The following is a 25,858-nucleotide window of genomic DNA, read 5'->3' on the forward strand; positions in this document are numbered from 1 at the left end:
ATAAAATGAGAATTAAATTTCAAATGGGGTGAAAATAGCAATAATAATGAAGTAGTAATTTATATTTAAAAGCAAAATGTTTTATTATAAATCGTAAAGTTTGTGACATTTGGTTAAAAAAATTCTGGTTATGTGTGTAATATATTTATTCAACGGAAAAATGAAACATAATAAGGAACAACTTTAGAATTTAAAGTCAAAAAATGATAATAATAAAATAAAAAAAAGCAATTGATATTATTGAATGTAATACAAATGTTAAATGTCATAAAATTTTATAGATCAATGTACACAATTCGAATTTTGAAACCAAATTTCTTTTGACAGTTGTAAAAAATAAAAATAATAACTATCTAATAAACTGTTTAGATAATACTTTGTACAATAAATATACATTTTTCTTATTTTTTTGCTGTTTTATTGAAAATAATTACACTGCAGTTTTTTTTTTTTTAATCCCAGTTTTGGTCAACTGGAAATACCAAAGAGTTATTGGATGATTTAGAATTGTCAAGTTCCGCATTTGGCTCTGAAAAAAAAAGTCCAATTATTGTACATTATATTAATCTTTTAATCTCACGATTTATAAATTTTAAAATTGAAAATTCAATTTTATCCGAAAAGTTTGATATCTCGGTAATATAAAAATTACAAAAAAATACGGTTTATGCAGATGTAAACACTGTTATTTCATATGGTAACCTTCCATAGATTTTTGCGGTTTAAAAAAAAAAACTAACTTTACCTTGAAATTAGAGTTTAGTAAATTTTTATTTTCACAAAAATTTAAAACTCAATATGATATTGTAATTTTAGTATAATAATTAAATTAATTAATTACCTTTATCGTTTTCTTCCTCTTCAGGAATGGTCTCAACGCTAGGCCTTACAAATCAGAAAAAAAAAGAATTAGAATAAAAATATTCGATTTAAAAAAAATACAAAATTGTTTCAAGTTTATTTTCCAAAATTTTTCTTATCATTATTATTTTTTGATTAATGTTAAAAGTAATTTTCAAACTTAACAACGAATAATATAAATATCATACTCAGTAGAAGATTTTCTTTTCTTTTGCTGATAGCAGGAAAGATCTCCACTATTTGGCATTGACTTTCTCTTGTTCGGTCTTGGGGAAGACGCGGCTGCACTAGTAGTTAAATTGTACCGTTCGTAAGTGTCTATAGTAACTCCTGGAGGTAGTTTACTTTTTTTACTTTCAAGGTCCTTAATGGCCCTTTTTGCTTCAGATTTCTCATGTAGACCAGCCCATGCTGTGGTATCACTTTGCCACCACAATTGCACTCCACCTATAAATGTGGTGGGCATACAATACTGCAAATATTGTGATTTTTAGTTTTGAATTGTTATCCATCTTCAGAGATTAATTTATTTATTACTAGGTTGAGGTTGGATAAAGAATTTAATTTTAATAAATGATTATCCTCTTCAGATTAGATTATCCTGAAGCAGGATAGAGGTCACTTTTTCGTATACAAAATTGAGATGAATGTATAGTACAGTGAAGTGATAATACTCGAGTATGCCACAGAATCTATAGTAAGTTAATTTCTTTATACAAATCTAATGTAACTATCTCAGAAGATGGATGGAAATCCAAAATAGATCGATTGAATCATGCAACTATATTTTAAAAATAAAGTACGAACCAAAAGGGCTAAAAATTTCAGAAATTTGTTGTGAAGTCCAAGCTTTTGGAAACGTCAGGTGGAATACATGTTCCCTTGACGGTTGAGCTAATAAAGGAAAAAATACTATTTTGAAATTATCATTTTAGATAAACTCAATTTGAATGCAAATCATTTACTTACGGTCTAATCCATCAAGATTAATGTAAGTATCAGGAATCCTCATTAGGAATAATCTATTGACACACATTATAAAATTGTAAACCAAATATTTCATTAATGAACTGCAATAATTAGAAAAGTAAAACTTACTTATTCAGATATTTTTTTAAATGTGGTGAGTTAAGTGGATCTTGTTCCCCTGATTTTTCACATTCTGAAAAAACAAAAATATGGTTTAAATATTTAGCTTAACAGGTTAAGCCACAAGACTCCTTTTTGAAATCGCAATCTAAGAAAATCATTTAAATTGCCCACATTTCAGGAATATTGTTTAAGCAAGGAACCTAACATAGGAAATTATTGTACCTAAAGACTATTGAAGGTTTGGTTTGGAAAGTGTTCCAAATTGAGATCGATTCCAATATTATCGTCCAACTTTTTGGAATATCTGAATATGATTTTTATTGACAATTAGTTTTTTAAGATTTGATTGTTAGTTAAAAACAAAAAATCATATGCTGACAGGCTGCATTTAAGTAAGATCAATTGCACATGCAATGTAAACTACAAAAATTTATTAAAGTTAAATAAATCTTTTAAGTTTTTTAACTATTGTAGTAAATTTTGCAAAAATCTTTTCTTTTATGGTCCGAAAAAACAATCTGGTTAACTCAATAAAATATACTGAGAACTAAATTACTGCGTATATGTCAATAACCTTCCGAAAGGAATGTAACAAGTTTATAAAGATCGGCAATGCCAACATGAATATTTAATAATAATTAATCGCCAACTATGAATTGAAATAACTTCAATGCAGCAATGTCCAATCAGAAAGGATTTGCATATTGAGGATAATGAATGAATTGAATAAATAAAAGTAGCTGGTATTAATACCTCAGAGCTTTTACGTTATTATTTCGTTCCGCGAGAATAAAAAACAGAAAAAAGCATGGTTCTTTGCGAAGCGAAGTTTTCACAATTATTTTGAGACTGGGATTTGGGACTTCCTGTAGATTACATTTTTTTATGTTTTAGCCATGTTAATACAAGTAAAAGTCAAAATTTAACCGATGTGAGTGATTTTAAACAAATTTAGCGTTTTAAGAGAGGAAACATTGAATTTCTTACTAATTTTTGCTAATTACTTTCTTAATAATTTGACGGAAAATGATGAAACGTGAGGATGGGTGTCTCCCACAAAAATGTAATGGAATTTAGCATGTTCTTGTTTTCATTACAGATTGGTGCTATTATTATGTACTAGCTGGAAAACTGACTTCGTACTTAGATGTAGATGAAGTGCTACAATTCAAAACAAGAAAGTTCCTAGAAATCTTCAACACTTCTTCATCTGCCCAGACTGTGAGAACCCTTTGATCACATGTCATGTTTTTTAAAACTCAACTTGCTTCTTGGCCTCCTTCTTTATATTCTTGTTTTTCATATAATTCAGCAATACTCAATTTCTTTTTGATCGCGTAAGAATATAGTTCCAGAACATTCGCCTTTTTTTTTTTTTTTAAATAGATAACCATTATCAGAATTCGTAATTTTCTCTATTACAATGTTCCTCCTTCTAATTTATTTAGTGAATACCTCTCTGTCAACTGATTTCTGATGGAGTTACAACTATTCTTTGATGTAATTATATCATAGTATCCCGGATACTACTCATTTCATACCGATTTTGGTTAGCTGCTAAAACAATACAGTAATCTCAACTAAGAAGTCTCTACTATCACTTAATTATACAATTTTTGTACAAAATAAAGTTTTCATTTTTACTAACCCAAATAATGAAGAGTAGATAAGAAACAAATGCCAGTTATAAATGCGTCATATCCAGCGTGGTGCAACAGATTATCCTTGTTCAAATTAAATGTGCACTTCTCTTCGCCATCTTAAAAAATAATAAATTTTACACTTCTTTTCAGAATAATATTTTAAGGAAGTTAAAATAAGTTGATGTCAAAAGAATGTTTGCTGTTACGCGTAACTCCCAAAAAAACTATTTCGTTGCTAATCTTCAATCTAACATCTACCAAAACTTTTAAGGCGGCCTAACTTTCAGAAAGCTGGCGATTCTTCTGACTGTAAGGCCCTATCTTTTAGTTATTGGGCTCAGCTTAGAATACGATGACTTTTGCTTGAATAACAGTCAAAGAGCTACCAAGAGAAATGGCCACACCGTCGCCGACACCTTTCATGAAGGCTCGCCTTGACATCGGCACTGATCCAAGATACATCTGTGTTGGCCGCGATCTCATTTCTGAACCCACTTCTGAGATTTTAACTCTGAATTCTGATTCAAAGGTGTGCTCTCATAAGGGATTTATTTTTTTAGTCCCTAACTATTTTTCCGTTCCACTCGTATATTTGTACGAGAAGCAGGTTATGGATGTTGCCTAATAGCAACACAAGCTTTCAGCCTCAGCAAAAATATGCAGAAGAGGAAGTCCCAGAAGTGGAGTGGAGTAATAGGCGAAACATGAAGCCTGTGGATTTTACTTATCATCACTTTCATTGTCCTACTCTCCGAAAATTGCCACCAGACAATAGAGAATTAAAGTATTAGGGCATTACCAAAGTCACTAATAACAGCAAGAATCAATCACTTCTACAAAGCTGTTTTTGACAACAAACTTCCATTATTTTTCTTCAAATTTTTGAACGAATTATTATTTTCAATTAACGAACAGAAAAAGTCAAACAAATTTTTTAAAAAAATAATAAAAACTTACTTATAATTTCAGGCAATATAAAAGGGCGTTTGTGAACAGTATTCAATAAATGTTCCAAAACAGTTGATGGTACTAAGTCATTTAATGGTTCTTCTGAACACATAAATTTTGTGTCCACTAAACTAAAAATAAAATTTCATATTAAAATGTAAGTACAAAAACAATAAATGTGTTTATTTTCGTTTTCAAATTATTGTAATTCATTACTTACTTAGGAAAAAGTGCATGAACCATTTCCTTGAATTCGTGGTAATCTGACGGTAATGGGTCAAGAAATGCATTAATAATGTGGCAAATATCTAATAACATATTGTGTCCCACTATTAACTTTCCCTGTTTAAACAAAAAATGATCAATTATAATTAGATAATACGATACATCCCTGTATCTTAATTATTTTACATTTGAAAGAGACCTACTGATCTTGAAAGCTCTCTAATGACTTTAGAAAACCCAATTGCATCTTCTATTTCTTCTTCTTCCTTAACCATCTTTTCTTTCTTTTCCTTCTCTAACTGATCTTTACTTATTCCTCTTCTAGCAACCAGTACACCATTTTGCGTTTCCAGGGACAAGTTTGAAGACTTAATTCTTCTCAAACATAACCCAAATAGTATAATCAAAACATTTTAGACAATATGTATCATTAAATATAATCAAACTTTTACAATTTTTAGCAATAAGTCGCTACACTCTCTAAACACTTTAGATGCGAGACAAAATTTTGTTCTAAATTGTGTAAAGTACACGATGTGAAAGTGTATGTGATTGCTGCCACACGCAAACTAACTGTGCAAAAAAAATTCTACTTACTCTTCATTCATGGCTTGATAAACTAGTTTGCGAACAAAGGCTGAACATTTTTCAATTTTTACCTCACTTTTCTCACAGTCTGGTCTCAAAAGTTCTTTTATGGAATTCCTACAATTGAATATCTCATAAAATGAAACTAAACTTAGTAAAACAATGAAATATTACAAATTTGTAAAGAATAATTGAAAAGAATAAAAAAATGCTTCTAATAATTTACTAACAACTACCTATGCTAGTAAAAATATGACATATACCTATATAAATTTTATTTTTTTTATGTGTAACAGCCTATATTTGTATAGTGCTGGTCAAATTAAAAAAAATATTGGATTTAATACCTACACAGCTTGATCCACAGTACTTTGCAGTTTACTGGGGACCGGTATCTTAGCACAATTTGTCGTAGATGCATTTGCTTCCTTCCATTTTTGTTTTTCTGCAAATACTTCTTTCAAATTATCTTCATCCGACTGGGTCAAATATGATATGCCTACAATTTGTTAATATCAAGAGATTTCTTCGTCATCACTTTCATCTTTCCATTAACATTAAAATAATAAGTTTGAAGAGGCACGTTACTTAATTTCACATTTATAGAGCTTTCGTACATAAACTCAAATCGAATTACTTCTTGGAGGGCGAAAATATGGAACGTTTAAGGAATTATTAGTTAATACTCGAGGTTACAATTTAAGCAATACAAAATTGCGATCTCCTTTAACAAATAAAGCCTACCCGGTAATAAAACACTTACCACTCTAATACAAACTATATCGAACCTTCTCTGAAAAGTTTATTAAAATCAAATCCATGTTCAGTGAGGAAAGTCAATGAAGAAGCCTGACACAAGAATCTTCTATCTCGTGCTTGTCTGTTTAACTGTCTTGGAAATAGGTAAAAGTTGTAGGTTTTGTTAGTGTACCTGAGAAATTACAGAGATATATATATATTTATATGTTTTTAAGGTTCAGAAAGTAAAAAAAATCACAGAAATATGGCATTACCTTTTACCGCTATCCTCTTTACGGAATGCTGACAGTCCAAACTGAACGACTAAGAAATCAAGGGCGCTAGATCGAAGTTTACAGAAGTACTCGGAAGGAGTAGCAAAGGAAGCAATATTATCAGCATTGCTAAGGCCCGTAAATTCACCGTCCAAACAAATAAAACTTGCACTGTTTATAACATTCTTGATCTCAGGAAGTAACTCTTTAAAATCTAATGGAGAATACAAATATAAATTAGGTTTTGAATCTCCTGATCTGAAAAGATGATATGTCCTACATTAAACTGTAACTGAAGAGTAGAAATTTGATCGATACTCTTAAAAATAGCACTAGGTGTTTTTTTTTATAATAATAATAATAAGTCTTTATTAAAAGGTTTTATATAATTACAAATACAAATACAAAAGCTTAGACAGACATATTCATGGTCCTTAGACCGTCTGAAGAGTCGTCAAACACCAAAAAAAAAAAATTATAATTAGCAACTCAGGCTTCAAAAAACACTTTATATAAATAAATAAATAAATCGTACTTCTTGCCAAGGAGAAAAAACTACAAAAAACACAGAAGAAAGAACTACAATGAAGCATGAACTCCGCATGCAATAATGGAAGGAACAATAATAATAAAGAGATGAAAAATAAACATAAATAAAAAACTTGTAAGAAGACACCCTTAAATAAAGTAAATAAATGAAAAACAAATAAAACCACGAAGTTTGTACTTAATCGACATTACTTATTTTAAATATAATAATAATTATTGCAAATTTAGAACTTAATTAATAGTTAAACTCCGATATTAGGAGGAATCTATATTGCCAAGCTTCTTTGCAAAATTTGATCAGACTTAGCCAATCCTTCCCATCCAAATATTCAATAAATTCAACAAAATTTAGACTGCGCTTTTTAAAAAATTTTAGGCGGAACTCAATCAGAATAGGACAGATTGCTATAAAGTGGAACACATTTTTTTTGTCTCTCAGATTACAGAGAGAGCACAATTTTACTTCTTTAGTAAAAGAATAACCATTTAAATACATAAGCTCGCCTCTGACCTTCACAATCCACCCTATAGACCGCGCATCAAGATCACTGCAAAGAATATTGATATTAGTATTTAAGTGTTTATAGATGGTATGGTGCTGACTAGTTAACGATTTTAGTTTATAACTGTTAATAATGCTTGTTTTCACCTTATAGAAAATTTCATTTAGTTTAGTTTTGCCATAAAGATAGTCATCTAGATTAATTTCGTATTCAGTGCTCAATTTACCCCATTCCTTATACCAAAAAAGTTTATTCTCTATAATTCTTTTTGACAGTACAAAGGGATACCTAGAAGCGGGCATGTTAATACACCTTTTTATATGCTTCAAGTGAAGTTTCAGAGTGTATACAAAAGTCAGTGATAGATTGCTTTCTAAATAAATGATGAAATCTGGGGTATTATAGGGCAGACTGAAACACTTTTTAACAAAATATCTAAAGATTATTTCAATGTTAGAATACAATTGGTAGCCCCAAAACTGTGCTCCGTATGTTACCATTGACCTAGACAGTGCATTAAAGACTTGAAGCTTGGAAGAGAAGGGGATATTTTTATTTAGTAATAGCTTGCTGACCGCATTTAACGCAAATTTGGCTTTTTTTTATCATATCAAAATCAAAATCTATTTATCTATCAATCTTAGACTCCTTTTAGACATAAGATTTCTCCAAAATAAACAGCAATATGAAAAGAAGCTAACATGAGACATTTAGGGCAAATAATTGTTATCCATAAAAGATCTTAATTCCTACAGATTCTGTGTACTTTCTTTAAACAAAAGGATCATAAAAAAGACCTTTCCAAATGACTGAAGCATTTACGTAACTTTTTAAAAAGTTCAACGTTTTCTTCACATTAACTGTTTGTTAATAATAGTTTACTAAATAAGAAAGAAAGTAAAAAAGGAGTACATTCCGAATTCAGAAAGATGAAAAATTTACTTTTATGAAAACTATTGAATGGAATTGCTGATACAAAAATCAACTACAGAATAACATAACAACAACTTACTTGAGTTAGTTACGTCCATGTTATATTAAAATAAAATCAGCAATAAATTATATTCTTATCCGGGTGCAATCCGCAGTGTACTGATCTGCTAAGAAGAGAGATAATCACAATTGTTGATTATTCTATGAATACTAACATTTTACACCACTCACTTAATTGAAACCTTCCCAATATACAGTTTGAGCTTTACAAAATATTCTATTAACCTTCAAAGAACAAACGTAAGTAATGTACATGTTAACAAAAAAAAAATAATAATAGGAATTTCTGCGTCACCTGTAAAAGTTATGTCTTAGTATAATTAATAATATTCTGTTTTCCTAGAGTAAATAACTGATTCAATTTTACTTTACATGTGATTAAAAATCTATCTTCTTTTAAGTAATTTGGAATAGTATGCCTTCAAATCGAACGCGCACATAATATGGACCTACTGAATATTTTGAGTCTATTATCCGTTTCTTTATTTTAGTCCTGGAAACGAGTCCGGTAACGTATCTACCGGTAATCGCTTTTTCACCCTCATTGACCTAATGGAACTATCATAACTGTTGTTGAGCTTGGAAATAATTTTAAATTATGAACCATGAGCACCTTTATTAATACCAATGAGCTCCAAATTGAATCATTGGAAGCCGTACAATTACCAAATTTCCTTTACAAAAACTTAGTTTTAAAAGTTAGTATAAAGGTTGATTAAACAACAAATTATACAAAAGTCAGCAAGTTCCCATCATTTCATTTAATATGTACTTCCTTGATATCATTTAAGTAATTTTACTGCATCAACTTTTCATTAACATTTTTCAGAATTAATTAGAAGTCACAGACCCCTTATGCTGGATTCATCTACAAAATATTTGTTCAGTATAGAGAAGTCTATTTATAAAGAGTAAGTCCATATATTACAGTAACTGGCCCAGACTGACCCACAACCCCCTCCCTCAAAAGTGTCCTTAATCGAATTATTCCAGGAAAATGTTTCTTATAAAAGTTATAGAGTTCTATAACTTTAGTTACAGAGCAAATAACAAATAGTTATTTACGAGCTATAATTATACCAAGTTTGAAGAAAATCCAAAAAGCGGTTTTTGAAAAAACTTTTAAAAGTGAAAAATCTATTCAGTAAAGTGGTACTTCCGGTCTACCTACTTTTGCCAAAAATTAACTTTGGCTTCCCCTGTTGGTACCTGAATGAAATATTAAATTTGACTTTTCTGCGATTTCTTATTCCTGAGACACAGTGGATAAACTCACTACTGAGTAGTAAATTCAGTCCAAACCTAAGCCATCAAAGACCGATGGGTTAGAGACTTACAAAATACTAGGAAATGACGGGGTTTTCCAAGAATTTACTTGGTCTCTAACCCATCGAGCCTTAGCCTGCTTTTCAATATTACTTTTCTCTTTCTTATTTCTCTCAAGCCGAATGCGATCGGTTTTTGTCGTCTATTTTCGGCGCAGTTGACCATGATGTTATTTCTAATTTAATATTTAACTTCTAACATGACACTCACACGGTTTTGTTATCCAATGCTTGTGTAATCAGGTTTACTTGTAAATTAGAATTTTTACCAAAATAGTCATTCCCTTATAATTACAATACATTCAAATGGAACTATTTCGAAAAAGTATAAGGGGCACTCACAAAACTATAACAAATGAAAGTGTTAAGAAACAAAAAACAAAAACTTCAACTTACTGGGTTGTAAATAGTGGATGTCACAGGAAGTTAGTTTCATTTTAATCTTTATCTTAATAAATGAATGCAATAAATGTTGCAAATCCTTCAGAAAGTTTTCCTTATACACTCAGATAATTTTTACAGGAAATAATTGTATCACTGCAGGGAAATAATGTTGTTTAAATAAAGGACACTTGAGTTTCTGCTGCTTTTTTAGTTAATTGCAAACACATAAAGGTATATTTACTCATGTCTTTATTTGATCATAATACATTAGACAATACAAATACGTCCATGTTTTGTAAGACAATTATAAACTAAGAAAAACATAAATAATAAAAAATGTACATATTAGTTTGATTGTTTGGTACAAAAAATGAAAATAATTAGGTTGGAATGTGATCTGTCCTAATGTTCAATCTAAGGTTTGAAATATACTAAAAATTTTGGACCGAATTCAAATCACAAAATTTTTCATTTATGGACGGAATGTAAAACTTAATTCACAACACTGAACTATTTCTTTATAATCCATTAAACTGGGGCGTAATTTTTAAGCTACTTTTCTATCATAACGGTCAAAGAAATTTAATTAATAAATTGATATCAATATTAAAATAGTAACAAAAAAAACAAACATGAGATAAATGCATATTGCAAAAAGAAATGTTCCCTAACATACATGTAATATAATTAAAGCTCCAAAAAAAGTAAATTTTAACTTTTTCTTTTTGGTTAAATTACAAAGAGAATTTCAGAAATTAACATATAAACATTTCCATTTTACAACCTTTGTGATGTTTTAAAATATATTTCATTTTTCTTATAATATGAACACATTAAACCTATAAACTAGACTTTTTTTTATTTAGCAACACTTTTAAAGCTGCAAAAATTTAAAACTTAAAAAATAAAAGATAAAAAAGGTTTCATACAAAAATAAGTTCATTAAAGATTATAATAAAAATGGATGCAAGTCATAAAACAAATTAATTGATGAAAATCTGATATTAGACCTTGATTTTTTGCACATAATTAAAGAAATGTTGAAAACTATAAAATATTTCAGAATAACTTAATTTTTTTTTTGTAACAATAGTATGCAGCAACTTCAATGATATAAATATAGTACAATGATAAGAATAATAAATGTTAATTTTTCATATTTGCAGATTATATAGAATACATATCCATTAAACATCAAATATTGTACAATAATGGCAACACATGAGTAAAATTTTTGAGTTATTCATTTTTAATTATTGGAAAAAAATGAAAGACAATGTAAGAAGAGTCTAAACTTTTAAAGAAAATGAGAACCGCGGCAAGAGCCTGCCTGATGCTATTGTATAGCAAGCACTGTCGTTATTTCTGGCCTTCGTTAACAAAAAATAAAATTATAAAACTGTTAGCTAAACCACAGAACTATTTATACAGATTAGAAATATAATTAACTGTTCTTAACATATTTCTAATCCATATAATTTTAACCTACCTTCAAGTGGTTTTAGCAAACTGGTTATACCTTCTTAAAAAAGACAATTAATTAAAAATGAAAGCGATTAAATCTTAAATCATCAGAAATTTGAGACCTTAAACAAATATGTGTAAACTGTTGTAAGCGATTTAATATTTTGCTAAAATAACGGAATAAATTTACTTCCTTACAATTATTAACGATTAAGTACGACAATTATTATTATTATTTTTTCTTAAAAACATTCTTTTTTAAGAATTTAATGTACTAATCTATTGTTTATAAAAGTGTCTTTACTATTGTCATTTTTTTTTTTTAATATATATGAGTTCAGTAAATATTTTCCCTTCAAAAACACTTCTTTTTCAACAGTGGTTTAAAATAAAACTTCACTTAATCGGATTGTTGACGCTTTTAAAAAAGTAGGATCTTAAATTTAAAAAAAGTAAACTACATAACAATTAAACATAAGTGATCATTTTCAAGTTACTGACTATTAATTTTTACTAGTAAAAATTCTCACAGTAATATTAATCACTTTCTTTCATTTGCTCTCAAATAAAAGTTTTAACGATTGAGTCAGATTTGTAAAACGTTTTTTCTATTTTTATGGATTTATCAGCCAGACCCATGAATTTTCATAGGCACTTTACTTAACTTTTATGATCTCAAAATTAATAGTCCTTTGTTTTTCAACAACAATTTTTCTTCTTCTTCATCTATCCATACAATTGGATGTTAGTAATCACTTTTCCATTGGTTTCACGGTCTACCGCTGTATGGTCTCCGAGAGTTCTTAAACCTGTCCATTCCCTTAAGTTTCTTAGCCAAGAAACGTTTCCTTCAATCTTGCCCTCGACTATTAGTTGTAGCAGTTGCTATTTTAAGTTTTAAAATAAGCGGTTTTCTTTTTCTTTAGGCTAAGTAACATTTCTCAGTTCTGTCCAATTCGTCTTAAGATTTTTTCGTTTCTTTACTCTGTCGGTCCATGTTACTCTCAGCATCCTTCGGTAATTCCACATTTCGAAGCTTTCTAACAAATTTATGGATGATGCTTTTAGCGTCCATTTTTCTAAAGTGGAACGGACCATACATAACACTTAGCCTATTGCATTAATAATTTTTATACAACAATAATTATGATTGTTAATTTGAAAAAAAGGAATATTAATTTTGAGACTATAAAAAGTTAATTTAAAATATCTACTGGCAGGGAATTGATGAGAGATTTTCATTGATGTTTATATGAAACTCACAACCAAGTGTCGCTCAGTCTATGTTAAGTTAGACAAGTTACGGCTAATTTCCATAGGTTCTTCCATACACACACTAGTTAGAAGTAATGATTTTCTGCACCCGAAATGTGGAGGATCCTCTTATAAAAACACACAAATGAGCACCTGTATAAACTTAGCTTATGAAACGAATAATTTGATTCTTGAAAAAAATAAAAATAAAAAAAATAAATCGCTATATAAGATTTTCAAATAAACACTTAAGCAAAACAATAGATTTAAAATTATTAAATTTTTTTTACAAGAATTCGCGAGTGCGATTTATTAAGTGCAGTGCCAGTTCTAATTTCAAATTCTTTAAAAAATTTATAAAACAATTATAATATATAAAAGTTGTAAGGTAAAAAAATTATAAACTACATAAAATATTGAAACATTAAAGATAAGTTAGGAATCTTAATAAAAAAATTATTGGACTAGATTTCTGTCTTCAATATCTTTTGAGTTGTTAGAATTTTTTTTAAATTAATAACAACACTGCTAGTTAAAATCAAATGTTTATAATCACGAGAAATATAAAAGTAGGTAAATAAACTGAAATAAAATAGTCTTTAGCTTGAAACATATTGAAGCAGAAAGTCATTTTATGACTAGAGTGTTTCGGTTATGTTATAACTCACAATTATGTCAAAGCTTGAATATTAATGATCCAATATCATAAGTTTTATTAAAAATATATTATTGGGACTAAATTTTGTCATTTTTTTTGTTTGTTTTTTATAATTACTTTTTTTTTTAATTATTAGCCACTTTACAGGTACGTTTGCAAAATTTTAGTAAAAAGTGTTCTTGGACTACAAATTCTAATGGCACATGAGTGAGTAGTTATGTTTATTCTCATAATAGCTTTGAACTACGATAGTAAACCATCCGAGAGAGCATTACTATGAGATAAAGTGCTTTTAATTTTAAAAACTCTCGGGAGGTACACAACCAAACTCAGTGAATTTAAGTCATTACAGAGGCTTACAAATATATATTTATATATAGCCATAAATCTCAAAAAGGTAAAGTAAAATAATTCATCACAAAGCACTTTTGTAGTTTTTTATGATTACCAAAATATTTATAAGCAGATTTTAGTTCATTTAAATTTAATATAAAATATTTAATGTTAAATGAGCTTGGGGGAACCTGTGTTACAGATGAAATTAGATGTAACATTAAGGTGAAAGGGCTAGCACTTCTTTCATAGCTGCATGTATTTTTAACTTAAGTCGATTTTCAAAATCATATCCATTAAAATCATTCTGAGCAGATTCAAGAAGCTTTCTACCTTCATCACACGTCTGAAAATTATAATCAATATTTAAAAAAAATTATCTAATGAGAAAATTTAATTATACGAATTATATTTGGAATAAGTATATTTCTAAGGAAGGGAGGAAGAGGATTAGCTGAGTAGTTAGCGAATACTGGATTCCAATGCGGAGGGAGATCATGGGTTCGAATCCAGCTGCTGGCCCTTAAAATTTTTTCCCTTTCTAGGAGTTTCTTACAGCTCACTGCCCAGTGATGGACAGTGTGTCTGTAACTTTGGGAACACTGTCCGAAGGTTGGCTGCGCGCTTAAAAAAAAGCTCCTGGCGCCAATAACCTCCGATACTGACGTGCCTCAAATAATAATACTTATAATTAAGGAAGGAATACGCTCAGTGGCACATTTGAAATACAGACTTTATGAGCAACCAATATAAAGCTAAATTAATGGGATTTCAAAGGGTTTAAGATTATTCGATAAACATATTTTTCATAGTTAGGAAGCTTCAAAGCAAGCAAGCATTGACTAAACTGAATACTGATCATATCTTCTTATATATTTTCAAAATTCCAATAACTGTTTAAGCAAGAAATAATTGAATATGCATTTACCTCTGGGTTCCTAATAAGAATTACTGCTTGTTCGTAAAGAGCGTTGGCAGGAATATGACTATCGTTTGCCTTAGTTTCATCAACTTCAGCTAATTTTCTCTGCGATGAAACCAGATGTAATATATCAACAGCTGCTGCTGTCATCCCTAATTGAGAATGACAAACGCCGTTAATTAAATTCTTTAGCCCTATCATAGGCTCCTCATCACCACGATGAACATCTTCACAATCTGTAATGAATACAAATATGTTTACTTTTAGGTCTTTTTCACATTAAAATACAGCCCTATTTACGTAATAGATCCATGCACATATATACCTTTCAATATGGTCAGAAGGCCTGCAGATGGTGGAAGACTATTCCATAAATATAGCATTTCATATACTAAACATCTATAATAAGCAGCAGTTTTCGTCGGTAGGAGAAGTTTAGCCCTACGTGCAATCATCAGATCTAATTGAGATTTAAGTACTTCAGGTTTCTTTAATAAATTGTGAGCCAAGTGAGCAACTACAGTTATTTCACCCAATGAACCAGCACATACTAAAAAAACAATTTTATGAACATTGAGTTTCATAATCAGAATATTTTATTTTCTAATTAAGCTCAATTTAAATACATCAAATAATTGTTAGTATTTTTATTAAATCACCTGCTGAGAGATAAGTATAAAAGTCTTTACTCCATCTTGATTGTTCTTTTATCTGAAAAAATGCTGTAAACGCCTGCTTGTAATCCAACTGAATTAAACGACACCAACCCATTTCGTGCAGGCATAGTAAAGACAATTCTCTCTGAACAGATTTGTCTACTGCTTCCCGATAAGTTCTAACAGCGTGATCAAGCTCATTCTATAAAAATTAACAGCAACTTGTCAAAAAAACATCATTCACTATTTTGGTTATTAGTAGATCATTTGAGTTTTGAACACAAATAAAATTCTGAGTAAGAAAGGCAACAATGTTAATAATTTTACTATGAGATTATTTAGAAGCTTCTAAACTTTGTTAAATAGGGATCAATCATACACTCGTAACTTCTTAAAGTTATGAGTTGCTCATTTTTTTATTCTTGGTGGTATCTTCGTTACTTTAGATTCTAATAATCTTTAATTAGTTTCTATTGTTTTGTAATAATCATATTTTGAGAGAAAGTACTTTGTCTGCGAGGTAAAAAAGAAACCAAGAAAGACTATTGTTATGTAGTAGTGGAATATTCAGAAGGAAGAAAGAATAATGGCTAATTCAGTCATAATTTTTTAATTTTGACGAACTTTCGATCTAGACCTTAGGCATTATTAAACTGAAATTGGCATTACACTTTCTTTCTCCTGGATTCATAAATCAGTCACCAAGAACAATGAACAATACTTGTAATGAATATTATTGTTTACAATTCAAAATTAATGGCTTAATTCCTAATTCTCTTTCCTTCTAATTCCTTTCTCTTTATATAAGCGTAAAATGAGAAGCATTGAATCTGGGAAAAAATGAATGTATGGAGGGGGAAGTTCCATAAAATTGTAAACAAAAAAGACATAATGGACTTAATCGTCGGTAGTTTATATTTACATATATGATTATAAATGGTAAATTAAAACCTCTGTATACATTTTCGAAAAGTAATGAATAGAATGTCCACTTGCAAACTGGAAGCCAACAGTTTTACACAAATTAACAAAGTGTATTGACGGAAATTTTGATTATGTGTAGTAAATTCATCTATCTCTAATGATGGACAAAGATCCGCAAAAGGTAAGAACTAGTGAAAACTTGCATGCTGCAACGGGTAAAATCAGCAATCTTTACACTAACCTAAAGTTCTAGAAATAGATAATGTGGAAAATCAAATTCTGAAAGATACTTCTGAGTACAAAAGTGAATTGCTGCGACAGACATGTCAGATATTCGAAAAGTACCATAATTACACAGTAAGTAAAAATACTTTAGTAATGTTAAAATCATTTTAAAAAAAATCTAATTGCGTTTTACATTATTTATTTTCTTACCTTCAGACGATGAATCCTTCCTCTAAAAAATAAAAATAGAGCAGATTCACCAAATTCTGCTTTGCTTTCATCGACTAAGGCATCCGCTGCGACTATTCCAGAACTTATGATCTGCGAATTTAAGGCGAGTAGTGGCCGCATTATCGTGTGGTACCAAAGAAGCGCAAGTCTAAAAAAATTGTAACATTTGTTAAAGAGAAAATATTGCGTTAAAATAAATTTAACATATGTACTCGTATTTAACAAGAATTCAATTGAAATTAGTGGCAATAGTTAAAGTCTGTGTTTTTCATTAAATAATATTAACAATGTTTACGAAATAGATTGTAGCAACTATATCTACAATTTAATCCTGTACTTAAATTTCTGTCACAAAATAAACAGTTGGAGATCACTATATTTTTTTTTTTTTACTCAGAAGTCGATGCGCAAAAAATAAGTTTTTGTAAGAACGATTTATGTAACAACTGGAAAACAGTTAAAGTTTTTTCGAGAAATTGGCTATTATAGCACAACTCATGAAGTAAACTGTATTAAAGGCTCTCTCTCAATCAATCAAGAACTTCATTGCCTTCATCATTGTTATAAACTGTTAATTACCTTAAATAAGAGTAGCTGTGACTTCTCAGGTTATTTTTATCAATAAAACAATGAATGATAAAACACCCCAATATTTTTCAAATACTTTAATAAAGCTAGAGAATCGATGCAGAAATTTATTTCCACTATCTCTAGAATTTTATACAACCCTCTTTTAATTGGCCTTAACTATTGCTCGCATACAAATTACAATTAATTCTAGTGTTATATAATGTAGCATAAATATATGTTCTAACATTGCAAGTGGTGCCCTCATATCTGGGCCTTGTCTAGCAAACATTAGAGCTTCTAATCCAACAGTTCGATCACCAACGAAACCAAGTATATGTATTAGTCGAAGAATTGTGGCTGGTAAAAGAGATACACACAGATGGAATAGTCCATATCCAAAGCTAACAGCACACATTAACCTCTGCACTTCCTCTGGGCAAATTCTGAAACATTAATGGTTTTACCTTAAAGATGAGGTTAAGGTTTAAAGCTACAATGATGAACCTCAAGATATATTAAGTAAACAGCTTAAGCAAACATGTTAAATGAATAAAATATATTAATTGAAAATCATTTTTAGCTCAGATTACATTATTCTTCGTATGCTTTACAATTACAATAAAGGCTTATGTAAAGTTCAAGGAGCTAAGACGACACTCAAAAACAATTGAAATATCTGCTCAAAATGTGGTTAATTCCTCACTGCTAGATGATATCGCTTTTATCCGCCGTAGTGCGCAAGTTTTCATTAATTATTATTTATTTATTTATTAATATGACATAACTTTAAGCCTATTAGATTAGATATAGAAGGTTTTTATTTGGATAAAAGAATATTTGTTTTTTATTTTTGTTTAATATCTTTATTATGTCACATTCAAAACTATGTAGCTCCTTTAATTTTCTTTTCCTTTTGAAAAAGTTATGGTTTCCAATGGCCACCTTTGAAAAATAATGCTACACCCTGAAGTCTTAATTTCAGTGTAATATCTTATGTTCCACAAATACATGTGTATGTCATCTAAATAAATACTCTTGTCAATAAACATCATGCAAAAATACAGTTGTGGTAGTTCCTCCGATTTTTTGGAGAAAGATGCCAACTAATTTGTTCAAACTAGCAAACAAATGTCCTTCGAAGGGACCTACGACTTTGATTGAATCTTTTTTGATCAAAAAAAAACTTTTTAAAAAAGATCCAAAGAAGGGAAATTAAAAAGAAAATTATACTTCTGTTAAATAATAACATATGTGGTTCCCATATGTTAAATAAAAATTTATTTTATTTTAAGGTGAGAGAAATGTTTGTGCGCAAATAATTTACGTTACAATTTCATAACATTTAAAAAAAATTACATAAAATTTCGAGAAAATTGCCACATTTCAATAATCTAAATAAAATGATCAGATTTTTTTTTTAATTTTTAAATTTTTCAATATCAAAAAGAACTAAATTGTTTTACAATATTTTTAATATTTCCTTCTTATAATGAATATCAGATATCAAGATAGAAAAATTCCTGCAATCATTATTATAGCAAGGGCTATTAATGTTGGAAATTAGTATCGCAAGTAAGTAGCCATATAAAAAAATATTCTGAAATTGCTACTCTCACCTTTTAAGAATATATTAACTTTTTTAGAGATTTTCCCGTGAACTACTCCTAAACATTTTTTCCCTTTGCATACTCAGATGGACATGTACATTTTTAATTTTTATTTGAAACATTTTTCAGGAAATTCCAAGTAAGGGTGCTGCTAGGAAGAGAAGCGGGTAGACATCCTTCTAAAGTGTAATTTTTAATATAAATGTATGGTAATTTAATGTATTAAATTAACTGCATTAAGAATATGATGAGTTACCTATGTTCCGAGTTATAAGAAAATTAATATCGGAAGTAAGAGTTAACAAAATGGATATTTCTCTTGTTGGAGATTTTTTTGAAAATAGTTCCTACAATTTTCCCCAAACTTAGCAAATAACCCAATAACTTTTATCTTAATCAGAATTCATCAAGTAACTTCTACAACAAACCGTGAACGACGATGTAAATAGAATTCACACTGCAAGAGGAAGTAAGTGTTTTTTTTGTGTAACTGACAATATATAAATACGTATAATAGGACTATCAAATCATATTACAAACAACAAGATAACTCTGTAAATATTCAATATACTAAAGAAGAATGTAAATGGCTGATTTGCTAGCTCAAGAGGCCAATAACAAAGGGGAAAAAAAATCATATTCATACTCTATAACCATATCCTTTTTATTAAGACAATAATTGGCGAATTTCACTATATTTCGCGTATCGACTTTACCATCTTTGTACAATTCATAGTTAAACAGTACAAGTCAAACTTTTTTTTTATTATTTCTAAATTGTAAAAGAGATATAATTGTGCAATAATGTACAACTCTTATTATTTTAATCTATATACAATTATTTTTTAGAATGGTCACTTAGCTCTTCATGTCTAGGGGGATACAACGGCAGGCCCAATTTGCCTAACTTGGTGAGTACAAACATCTTCAAATAATTATTTCTTATTGCGCTGTTTTTTTTTTTGTTTTCACTTGCTAATTATAAAAATTACATTTAACATAATATTCTTAATAATTGCTACAATTGAGAAAAAATAAGCAACCACTCTTTTTACTAGAATTAAATATACTGTATAAATTTGTACGGCAATATTCCCTGAAGATTTGAATATTATAGAGTCCTGAGTAAATTAATGTTGGGTTTTTCTGATCCTCCTTGTTAACACTTTAAATAACCACACTCAGTTTATGTATTTCAATTTCAGCATCGCTTCAGACAGTATTTCCGTATAACACTCCTCAATCTCAAATAACGGATAAATCCCAATATCTAAGAATAATGGCCTCGCTGTCAGTTAGGAGGAGTATTGAAGTTTCCTTCACCTTCCCAATCTGCAAGTACGTCGCGTTCTAGACTCAACTTTTTCAGGCCTTCTGAGTTGACAATGTCCCGTGAGTAAACCCGTAAGTTTGTTGAATGTCATAATCGATACATCAAAAGTAAATTCTCAGTAATAAAAGCAGAAAATTTATCTTCAAACAAACTTATCTTAACGAACTTAAACTTTTAAGCGTGAAAATAACTAAAAAAATAGCAGAGTAGGTTGTTGCCAGTTGCAGTACGAAGCATTCACATCAATTTGCCCAATGTCAATTACTTTTTTTTCTTTATACGGGACAATAACAGATTACTAGCATTGAAGGGATTAGCTCAATAATAAGTGCCAAACTTGATCTTGTGGGTATAGACCTTACATAATAAATACCATAAGATTCATGCAAAAACCTGTAAAAACAACACATAATTTTTATTTATACTTATTCCCACACTTAGTTTCAAGAAGACCCACAAGGAAGAGGCGAAAGTAGATTAAGACCTGAAGAAAGGGTTGATCCTGGAGTTCGTAGGAGTTGGTTGTATCAAACTGCTTTCTACGTACTTCAGAATGAAAACAATGAACAGATACAAGAAAATATTGCTTTACACAACAATGTGCAGAATCAAGAAAATATTAGTTTGCAAAACAACGGCCAGATACAAGAAAATATTGGTTTAAACAGTATACTCTCACTACAAGGGCAAAATGGTAACAGAAACGAGCAACAAAGGATGCGTTTTTTCTCGGTTTGTAACGATAAATTATTTATTTATTATTATTATTACTGACTTAAGTGGTAAAGTTACAATTTTAGATATTTTCCCATCAAGAAAATTAAATAATTAGATCATATAAAAATTCTGAACAATTTTCATTTTAATCTAATCAAATAGTCTACTGATAATATTTCTATGAAAAATGTTTTGTTTACGTGTATTTCAGACAATCAATGCAAATCGTTCAAGGATATTTTGGAATATTTTAGGAGGATTGTTCTATGGTTGGGCTGTGGTCGCAATAATAATGTATTCCTAATCAGCAAAATTATTCATTCAATTTTTTCCTTCCATAATAATTTCTGTATCGCAGAAATATCACCGCAAATAGTAACCACCAGGCTATGGACTTACTACCGTGTCATAAAATATTCAATTAGCTACTTCTGATGTAAAATAGCCATTGTAAAATTTATAATTACTCCACAAACTTAAAAAAAATTACTTCTTTTGCATTTATATAAAAAAATAGTTGTGAATACATGAACGACCTTTGTTTATTGCACTTTTTTGATTGATTCTTAATAAAAACGTTTCAACAAAATGTCTTGTAGAATTTTTTAAAAGCTGATTATATTTATTTAGCATAAACTTATGCTGCTCAATTTCCAGAACTTCTTTTAATTCTTTTAACGAGTTAGGGACACTAGTTTAGTATAAGTATGTACCGAACAAATGTTTCACCTAAAAAAGTTAAGTATAAGGGTAAGAAACGATAAAGGGGTACACAGTTACACAACACTTTATTTGTTAGAATTTATTAAGTAAGAATTTATTACGGTTGGCTCTTAGGTTAGCCGTTTTCATTTATTAATTCGTTTTTTTTTTTTTAATTAAAATAATACTGACATGTTTAAAGCAGCTTCAGTAAAAGCAGTAATTACTTTATTTTAAACCTTTGTTTAGCTTTTTTAACGTGTTTTATAACTATCAACTTGTTTAACAGCTTTTTATTAAAAACATACAATAGGCAAAAAAAGTATTTGCACACCCTGTTATTTTAAGGTTTCATATAAAAAAAAATTCGCTTTTTTACCCAAATTACGTTTATTTAACTTCTTAAATCGAACACTATAAGATGATAAATATAAATATGCAAAAGAGTCAAATAAATTAAGTATAAAGAACATAATGTTATTTTATACTGCAAAAAAAGTATTTGCACAGCTGTAATTTGGGATCTCTTGACATGTAAATAAAACAAATGCCCCAATAAAAGAGGAATAACGTCACCTTTGGTACTGTCTATACTCCCTTTATTAGATTCATTAGTTTTAATTGTGTTTTCAACTAGTGCATTGAGATGGCTCCAAAATCTAGAAAAATTCCTGTGAGTGTGAAACAGGAAGTGCTTATATTACATCGTGCTGGAAACAGTAATAGAGAAATCGGAAATAAAGTAAATTTATCGTTTTTAACAGTGAGGTATATCATTAAAAGAGGAACAACAGAAAATAAACAGCGAACAGGTCGACCAAGAGCCTTAAATGAACGGGAGAGGAGGAAGGTCGTCAAAGACACGCTGAAGAAACCAACTCACAGCGCTCAAAAACTTGCGCATGACCTGGCGTCTTGTTCAGGAAAGACGGTTACACCTCAAACAATAAGAAACGTCCTTATGAAACCTTAAAATAACAGGGTGTGCAAATACTTTTTTTGCCTATTGTATGCTTAAAAGTTCAATAATAAATTTTAATAACTACAATCGTTGCATTGTACGCATTTTTAAACTATTCAGATGGATTTTTTTGTTAGTCATATTTGAGAAAATACGTCGTTTACTTTATATATAACATATATAAAAACTTTTTAAATAACTAAAAAAATTCGAGAATAAGTTTTTTATGTTTCAAATAAAAATAATGGATATATTTCTATAATTATCATTCTAACTTTAAAAAATGCTCATGAAGCCGACGAAAACATTTTCAAAAAATAATACTCGGCATTTTCATGAATGAAGATTCTGTTCTAAAAAACGTATTTCTCTTTTAGCAATGAAGTCAAATCGCTTCTTAATTTGGGAAAATGTACCGAAATTTTATTTCCTCTAGAATGAAAATTAGCTTTTTAATTATAAGAAAATATTCATGTTGAATGTTTGAAAACAGAAAAGAGTAAGAACATTGAGATCCAGAAAGTTATTGTCAAGATTTCAGTCTGTAGCTCTCTTACAAAAACATGGTATAGCAACTTAATTAAAATTAGTACTAACTGTGGTGACGGTAGAGGTGAAAACAATCTATAAAAGTGCCTTCGATAGCCATTACATTGGGGTTCACTTTGATTCCAAGCAGCGGATGTCGGGGACATTGGGGACACGGGTGTTGTACTTGGAGTATTCGAAGTAGACGCTATCACTCTCCAAGAAGGACTTTCTCCTTTAAAACAAATTAAATAAAGTAAGATATCTGAAATGTTTTCAATAAAATATATTAATTTGTAAACATATTACGTCGTGGAAAGAGCACTTAATAATGCCAGTAAGACCTACAATTTCTTACTTGAATTAAGCGTGTGAATATTTTTGAGAATTCAAAACGGATCAACCGAAGGAACACTAATTATAATACCATCAGATGGGATGGCATCCTTTCTTACCAGGTAATTGAGACTGAAGTCCAAACACTTTCCTATATTGAGAAGATAATTCATTATAAGCCGTGTGATAGAGCCCCCATGCTTTGCGCAACGCCCAACCTCCTTTAACGTATCCTGCTGTGGAATCTTGAGTCATGAAATTTAAAAAAGCTATGCACACTTGACAATCTGCTAAAGTAATTTGCTGTTCTAATGTCTCGTACACACCTAACTCCTATAACATATGCACAGACAGGGATTTAGTTAAATTTTTATAAGTTAAAGTAGTTGTTTAAACAAGAAATTATTCCCTATACTTGAGAATCGTTTTTTAAAAAAAAGATACCTTTTTGCTTATTTTTTTAGGTGAGCTTTTCGACCAGCTACCAAATAAGGTTCGTGGACGGAGGCGACTATTTACTACAAATTTTCATTTTTACCATTAAATAAAGTCCAAGGCTTAGACTAGAAGTCAAACCCAGCACCTCAATACATCTTTGAGGGACTAGTCTCTAAGCGCTCTATGCAGGAGTACCAGCATAAAATGCTTAGCGGTGATTGTGTAAAAAAAGGAAACTTGTTTAAGAAGACTCAATGAGTTCAGTGTAGACTTTGTACGATAACTTGGAGCTGACATATTTGGTTTTTGTCAGACCTGTTACAAAGATATATCAAAGGTTTTCTGTGACTTCTCTGCTCTGCGCTAAGTTAGTCGCGGATACCTCTCATGTTATTACATGAGAATGAAATATTTTTCAAATGCAGTCCTTAAACAACCGTAGAAGTATTCTCACTAACGAATGTCCAGGCTGTAAAGAACATTTAATGTCTGGGTATTAATAATCGAGAAATTTACTAACCCTCCCATAAAGACACACTCCTGCTCTACCACGCGAGTGAATTGCTCCAAAATACTATCTGAAAGCCTAGTCGCGGAAGTTCTTCCTAATATTGACCTGCGCGAGAGAGATCAAGTTGTTTCTCGAAAAACCCCGTGCCTAAGAGCAACAATGATCTTTTCCTTTCCACCTTTTAATAATTCACAATAAACAGTATTAAAAAATTAATAACAAAGAAGGCACCAGAGTTTAGTATCGAATCCATACAAATCTCGTGGCATCAGTTTGGGAGCCTCTGCTGTGATATAACAAGTGGTGACATTCTTCAAACCACATGTTTAATTATAACACACTTGAGCGTAAATTTTTCATATCAATAAATTGTGTAATAAATAAAATAATATTAAATATACTAACTGATTTCCCAAAAACTCTATTTTTCATGGCCCTAATCCATCCTAAATTTTGAGCACATTTCCCTTCTAATTCTTTGAGCACAACCATTGCTTCTTCAAGAGAATCTTCTTCAAAAGTCATCACAGCATTCTGAATTTAAAAGAACAAAAAGTAGATTACTGATGAAAATGGAAATGTTTTTGTAGGTTCCACTCCTCATTAAAGATATAAGAGTTAATCCTTTAATTCACTCGTTCGAATCAATTCCTTAAAACAACTCGTTTAAAAATTATGAATTGTACTAGCAGTCAGTAATTATTATGATATAATATCATGATTAGAGATTCTCTGTGGGTGCTATTAAATGGGCATTGCATCTAAACAGGGGTGCAGCGACTATTTAACGTCACAATCAAGCTCACCATGAATACGACATACGAATGTCCTGCTGCAAGTTGTATGGAATCTCTTTTATTTTTAAATAAGGCTTCAGCTTCTTTATATTTGTTATTAAGTACCAACTGTATCCCTCTCCTTGCAAGAATCCAGTCATCCTCACCTCTAACATTTTCATCCTCACTTCCACTTGTCCTGCCAAGCATCCTAAGGAGATAATTATTCTGATACTAATATGAAAATTACACAAACTTTATAAAAAAACATTCGAGATGTTAACTTACAATTAAAATCCAATGAAGGAGTTAAATTTCTTCTCTTACAGATATGAGGTACATAATCCACTGAAAAAAGAATCCAATAAATGTTTAATTTCCAAAAGTAAGACAGATGGGCATCTAAAGCGTATTGGCAAAAATCAGCTGTTTATCCTAACCACCCACTATAAAACCACCCAAATGGTCAGCACCCTTTGCCTAGCTCTTTGGCATGGTGCAATAGATACATATTTTTAAAATGTTCTTACTAAGTTTTAAAGAATCACTCCCCACAAATAATATGGAAATTCAAATATTAGAAATGAA

General features: G+C 29.9%; 2 protein-coding genes and 1 long non-coding RNA gene across 14 annotated transcripts; 1 reads left to right on the forward strand and 2 right to left on the reverse strand.

Moving 5' to 3' along the window:
• Window positions 1-128: 128 nt before the first annotated feature.
• On the reverse strand, window positions 129-8,604 carry LOC141460765 (poly(A)-specific ribonuclease PARN-like). The gene is made up of 15 exons (XM_074141065.1): window positions 8,435-8,604; window positions 6,371-6,584; window positions 6,146-6,288; window positions 5,709-5,856; window positions 5,367-5,474; window positions 4,973-5,144; window positions 4,765-4,886; window positions 4,554-4,675; window positions 3,602-3,712; window positions 1,960-2,023; window positions 1,831-1,883; window positions 1,669-1,755; window positions 1,050-1,308; window positions 842-885; window positions 129-529 (listed from the first exon to the last, which is right to left on the reverse strand). The coding sequence occupies exons 1-15, from the start codon at window positions 8,451-8,453 to the stop codon at window positions 453-455; spliced, it is 1,743 nt and encodes a 580-aa protein (XP_073997166.1). The 5' UTR covers window positions 8,454-8,604; the 3' UTR covers window positions 129-452.
• LOC141460772 (uncharacterized) lies at window positions 8,522-21,607 on the forward strand. Of its 12 annotated transcripts, none has more exons than XR_012462360.1 (9): window positions 8,522-8,655; window positions 9,245-9,326; window positions 9,984-10,165; window positions 10,263-10,355; window positions 11,291-18,933; window positions 19,098-19,437; window positions 19,818-19,879; window positions 20,743-21,033; window positions 21,230-21,607. It is a non-coding gene; the product is annotated as an uncharacterized lncRNA (long non-coding RNA). The 12 variants fall into 12 exon arrangements; XR_012462359.1 differs by lacking the exon at window positions 8,522-8,655 and adding an exon at window positions 8,705-9,113; XR_012462358.1 differs by lacking the exon at window positions 9,984-10,165.
• LOC141460764 (tetratricopeptide repeat protein 39C-like) lies at window positions 13,925-25,716 on the reverse strand. Its single transcript, XM_074141064.1, has 11 exons — window positions 25,559-25,716; window positions 25,301-25,481; window positions 24,900-25,028; window positions 23,665-23,878; window positions 23,279-23,444; window positions 17,607-17,804; window positions 16,771-16,939; window positions 15,415-15,613; window positions 15,081-15,305; window positions 14,762-14,991; window positions 13,925-14,179 (listed from the first exon to the last, which is right to left on the reverse strand). Exons 2-11 carry the CDS (start codon window positions 25,478-25,480, stop codon window positions 14,054-14,056), a joined length of 1,836 nt encoding a protein of 611 aa, XP_073997165.1. The 5' UTR covers window position 25,481; window positions 25,559-25,716; the 3' UTR covers window positions 13,925-14,053.
• Window positions 25,717-25,858: the final 142 nt, after the last annotated feature.

The sequence above is a fragment of the Rhodnius prolixus genome, unplaced genomic scaffold, assembly GCF_049639745.1.
Source record: "Rhodnius prolixus isolate KJV_2025 unplaced genomic scaffold, Rpr scaffold_6, whole genome shotgun sequence".
Lineage (NCBI taxonomy): Eukaryota > Metazoa > Arthropoda > Insecta > Hemiptera > Reduviidae > Rhodnius > Rhodnius prolixus.

What these genes read in the sequence shown, in the direction of transcription:
- LOC141460764 (XM_074141064.1), bottom strand. Translation starts at nt 25,480, where the DNA reads ATGCTTGGCAGGACAAGTGGAAGTGAGGATGAAAATGTTAGAGGTGAG. An exon ending in ATAGAGTTTTTGGGAAATCA is followed by an intron (nt 23,879 to 24,899) that starts GTTAGTATATTT and finishes CATATGTTATAG; the next exon opens with GAGTTAGGTGTGTACGAGAC. An exon ending in ACTTCAGTCTCAATTACCTG is followed by an intron (nt 23,445 to 23,664) that starts GTAAGAAAGGAT and finishes TTTGTTTTAAAG; the next exon opens with GAGAAAGTCCTTCTTGGAGA.
- LOC141460765 (XM_074141065.1), bottom strand. An exon ending in TAATAAACTTTTCAGAGAAG is followed by an intron (nt 5,857 to 6,145) that starts GTTCGATATAGT and finishes AACAAATTGTAG; the next exon opens with GCATATCATATTTGACCCAG. An exon ending in TTAGAGAGCTTTCAAGATCA is followed by an intron (nt 4,887 to 4,972) that starts GTAGGTCTCTTT and finishes TTGTTTAAACAG; the next exon opens with GGAAAGTTAATAGTGGGACA.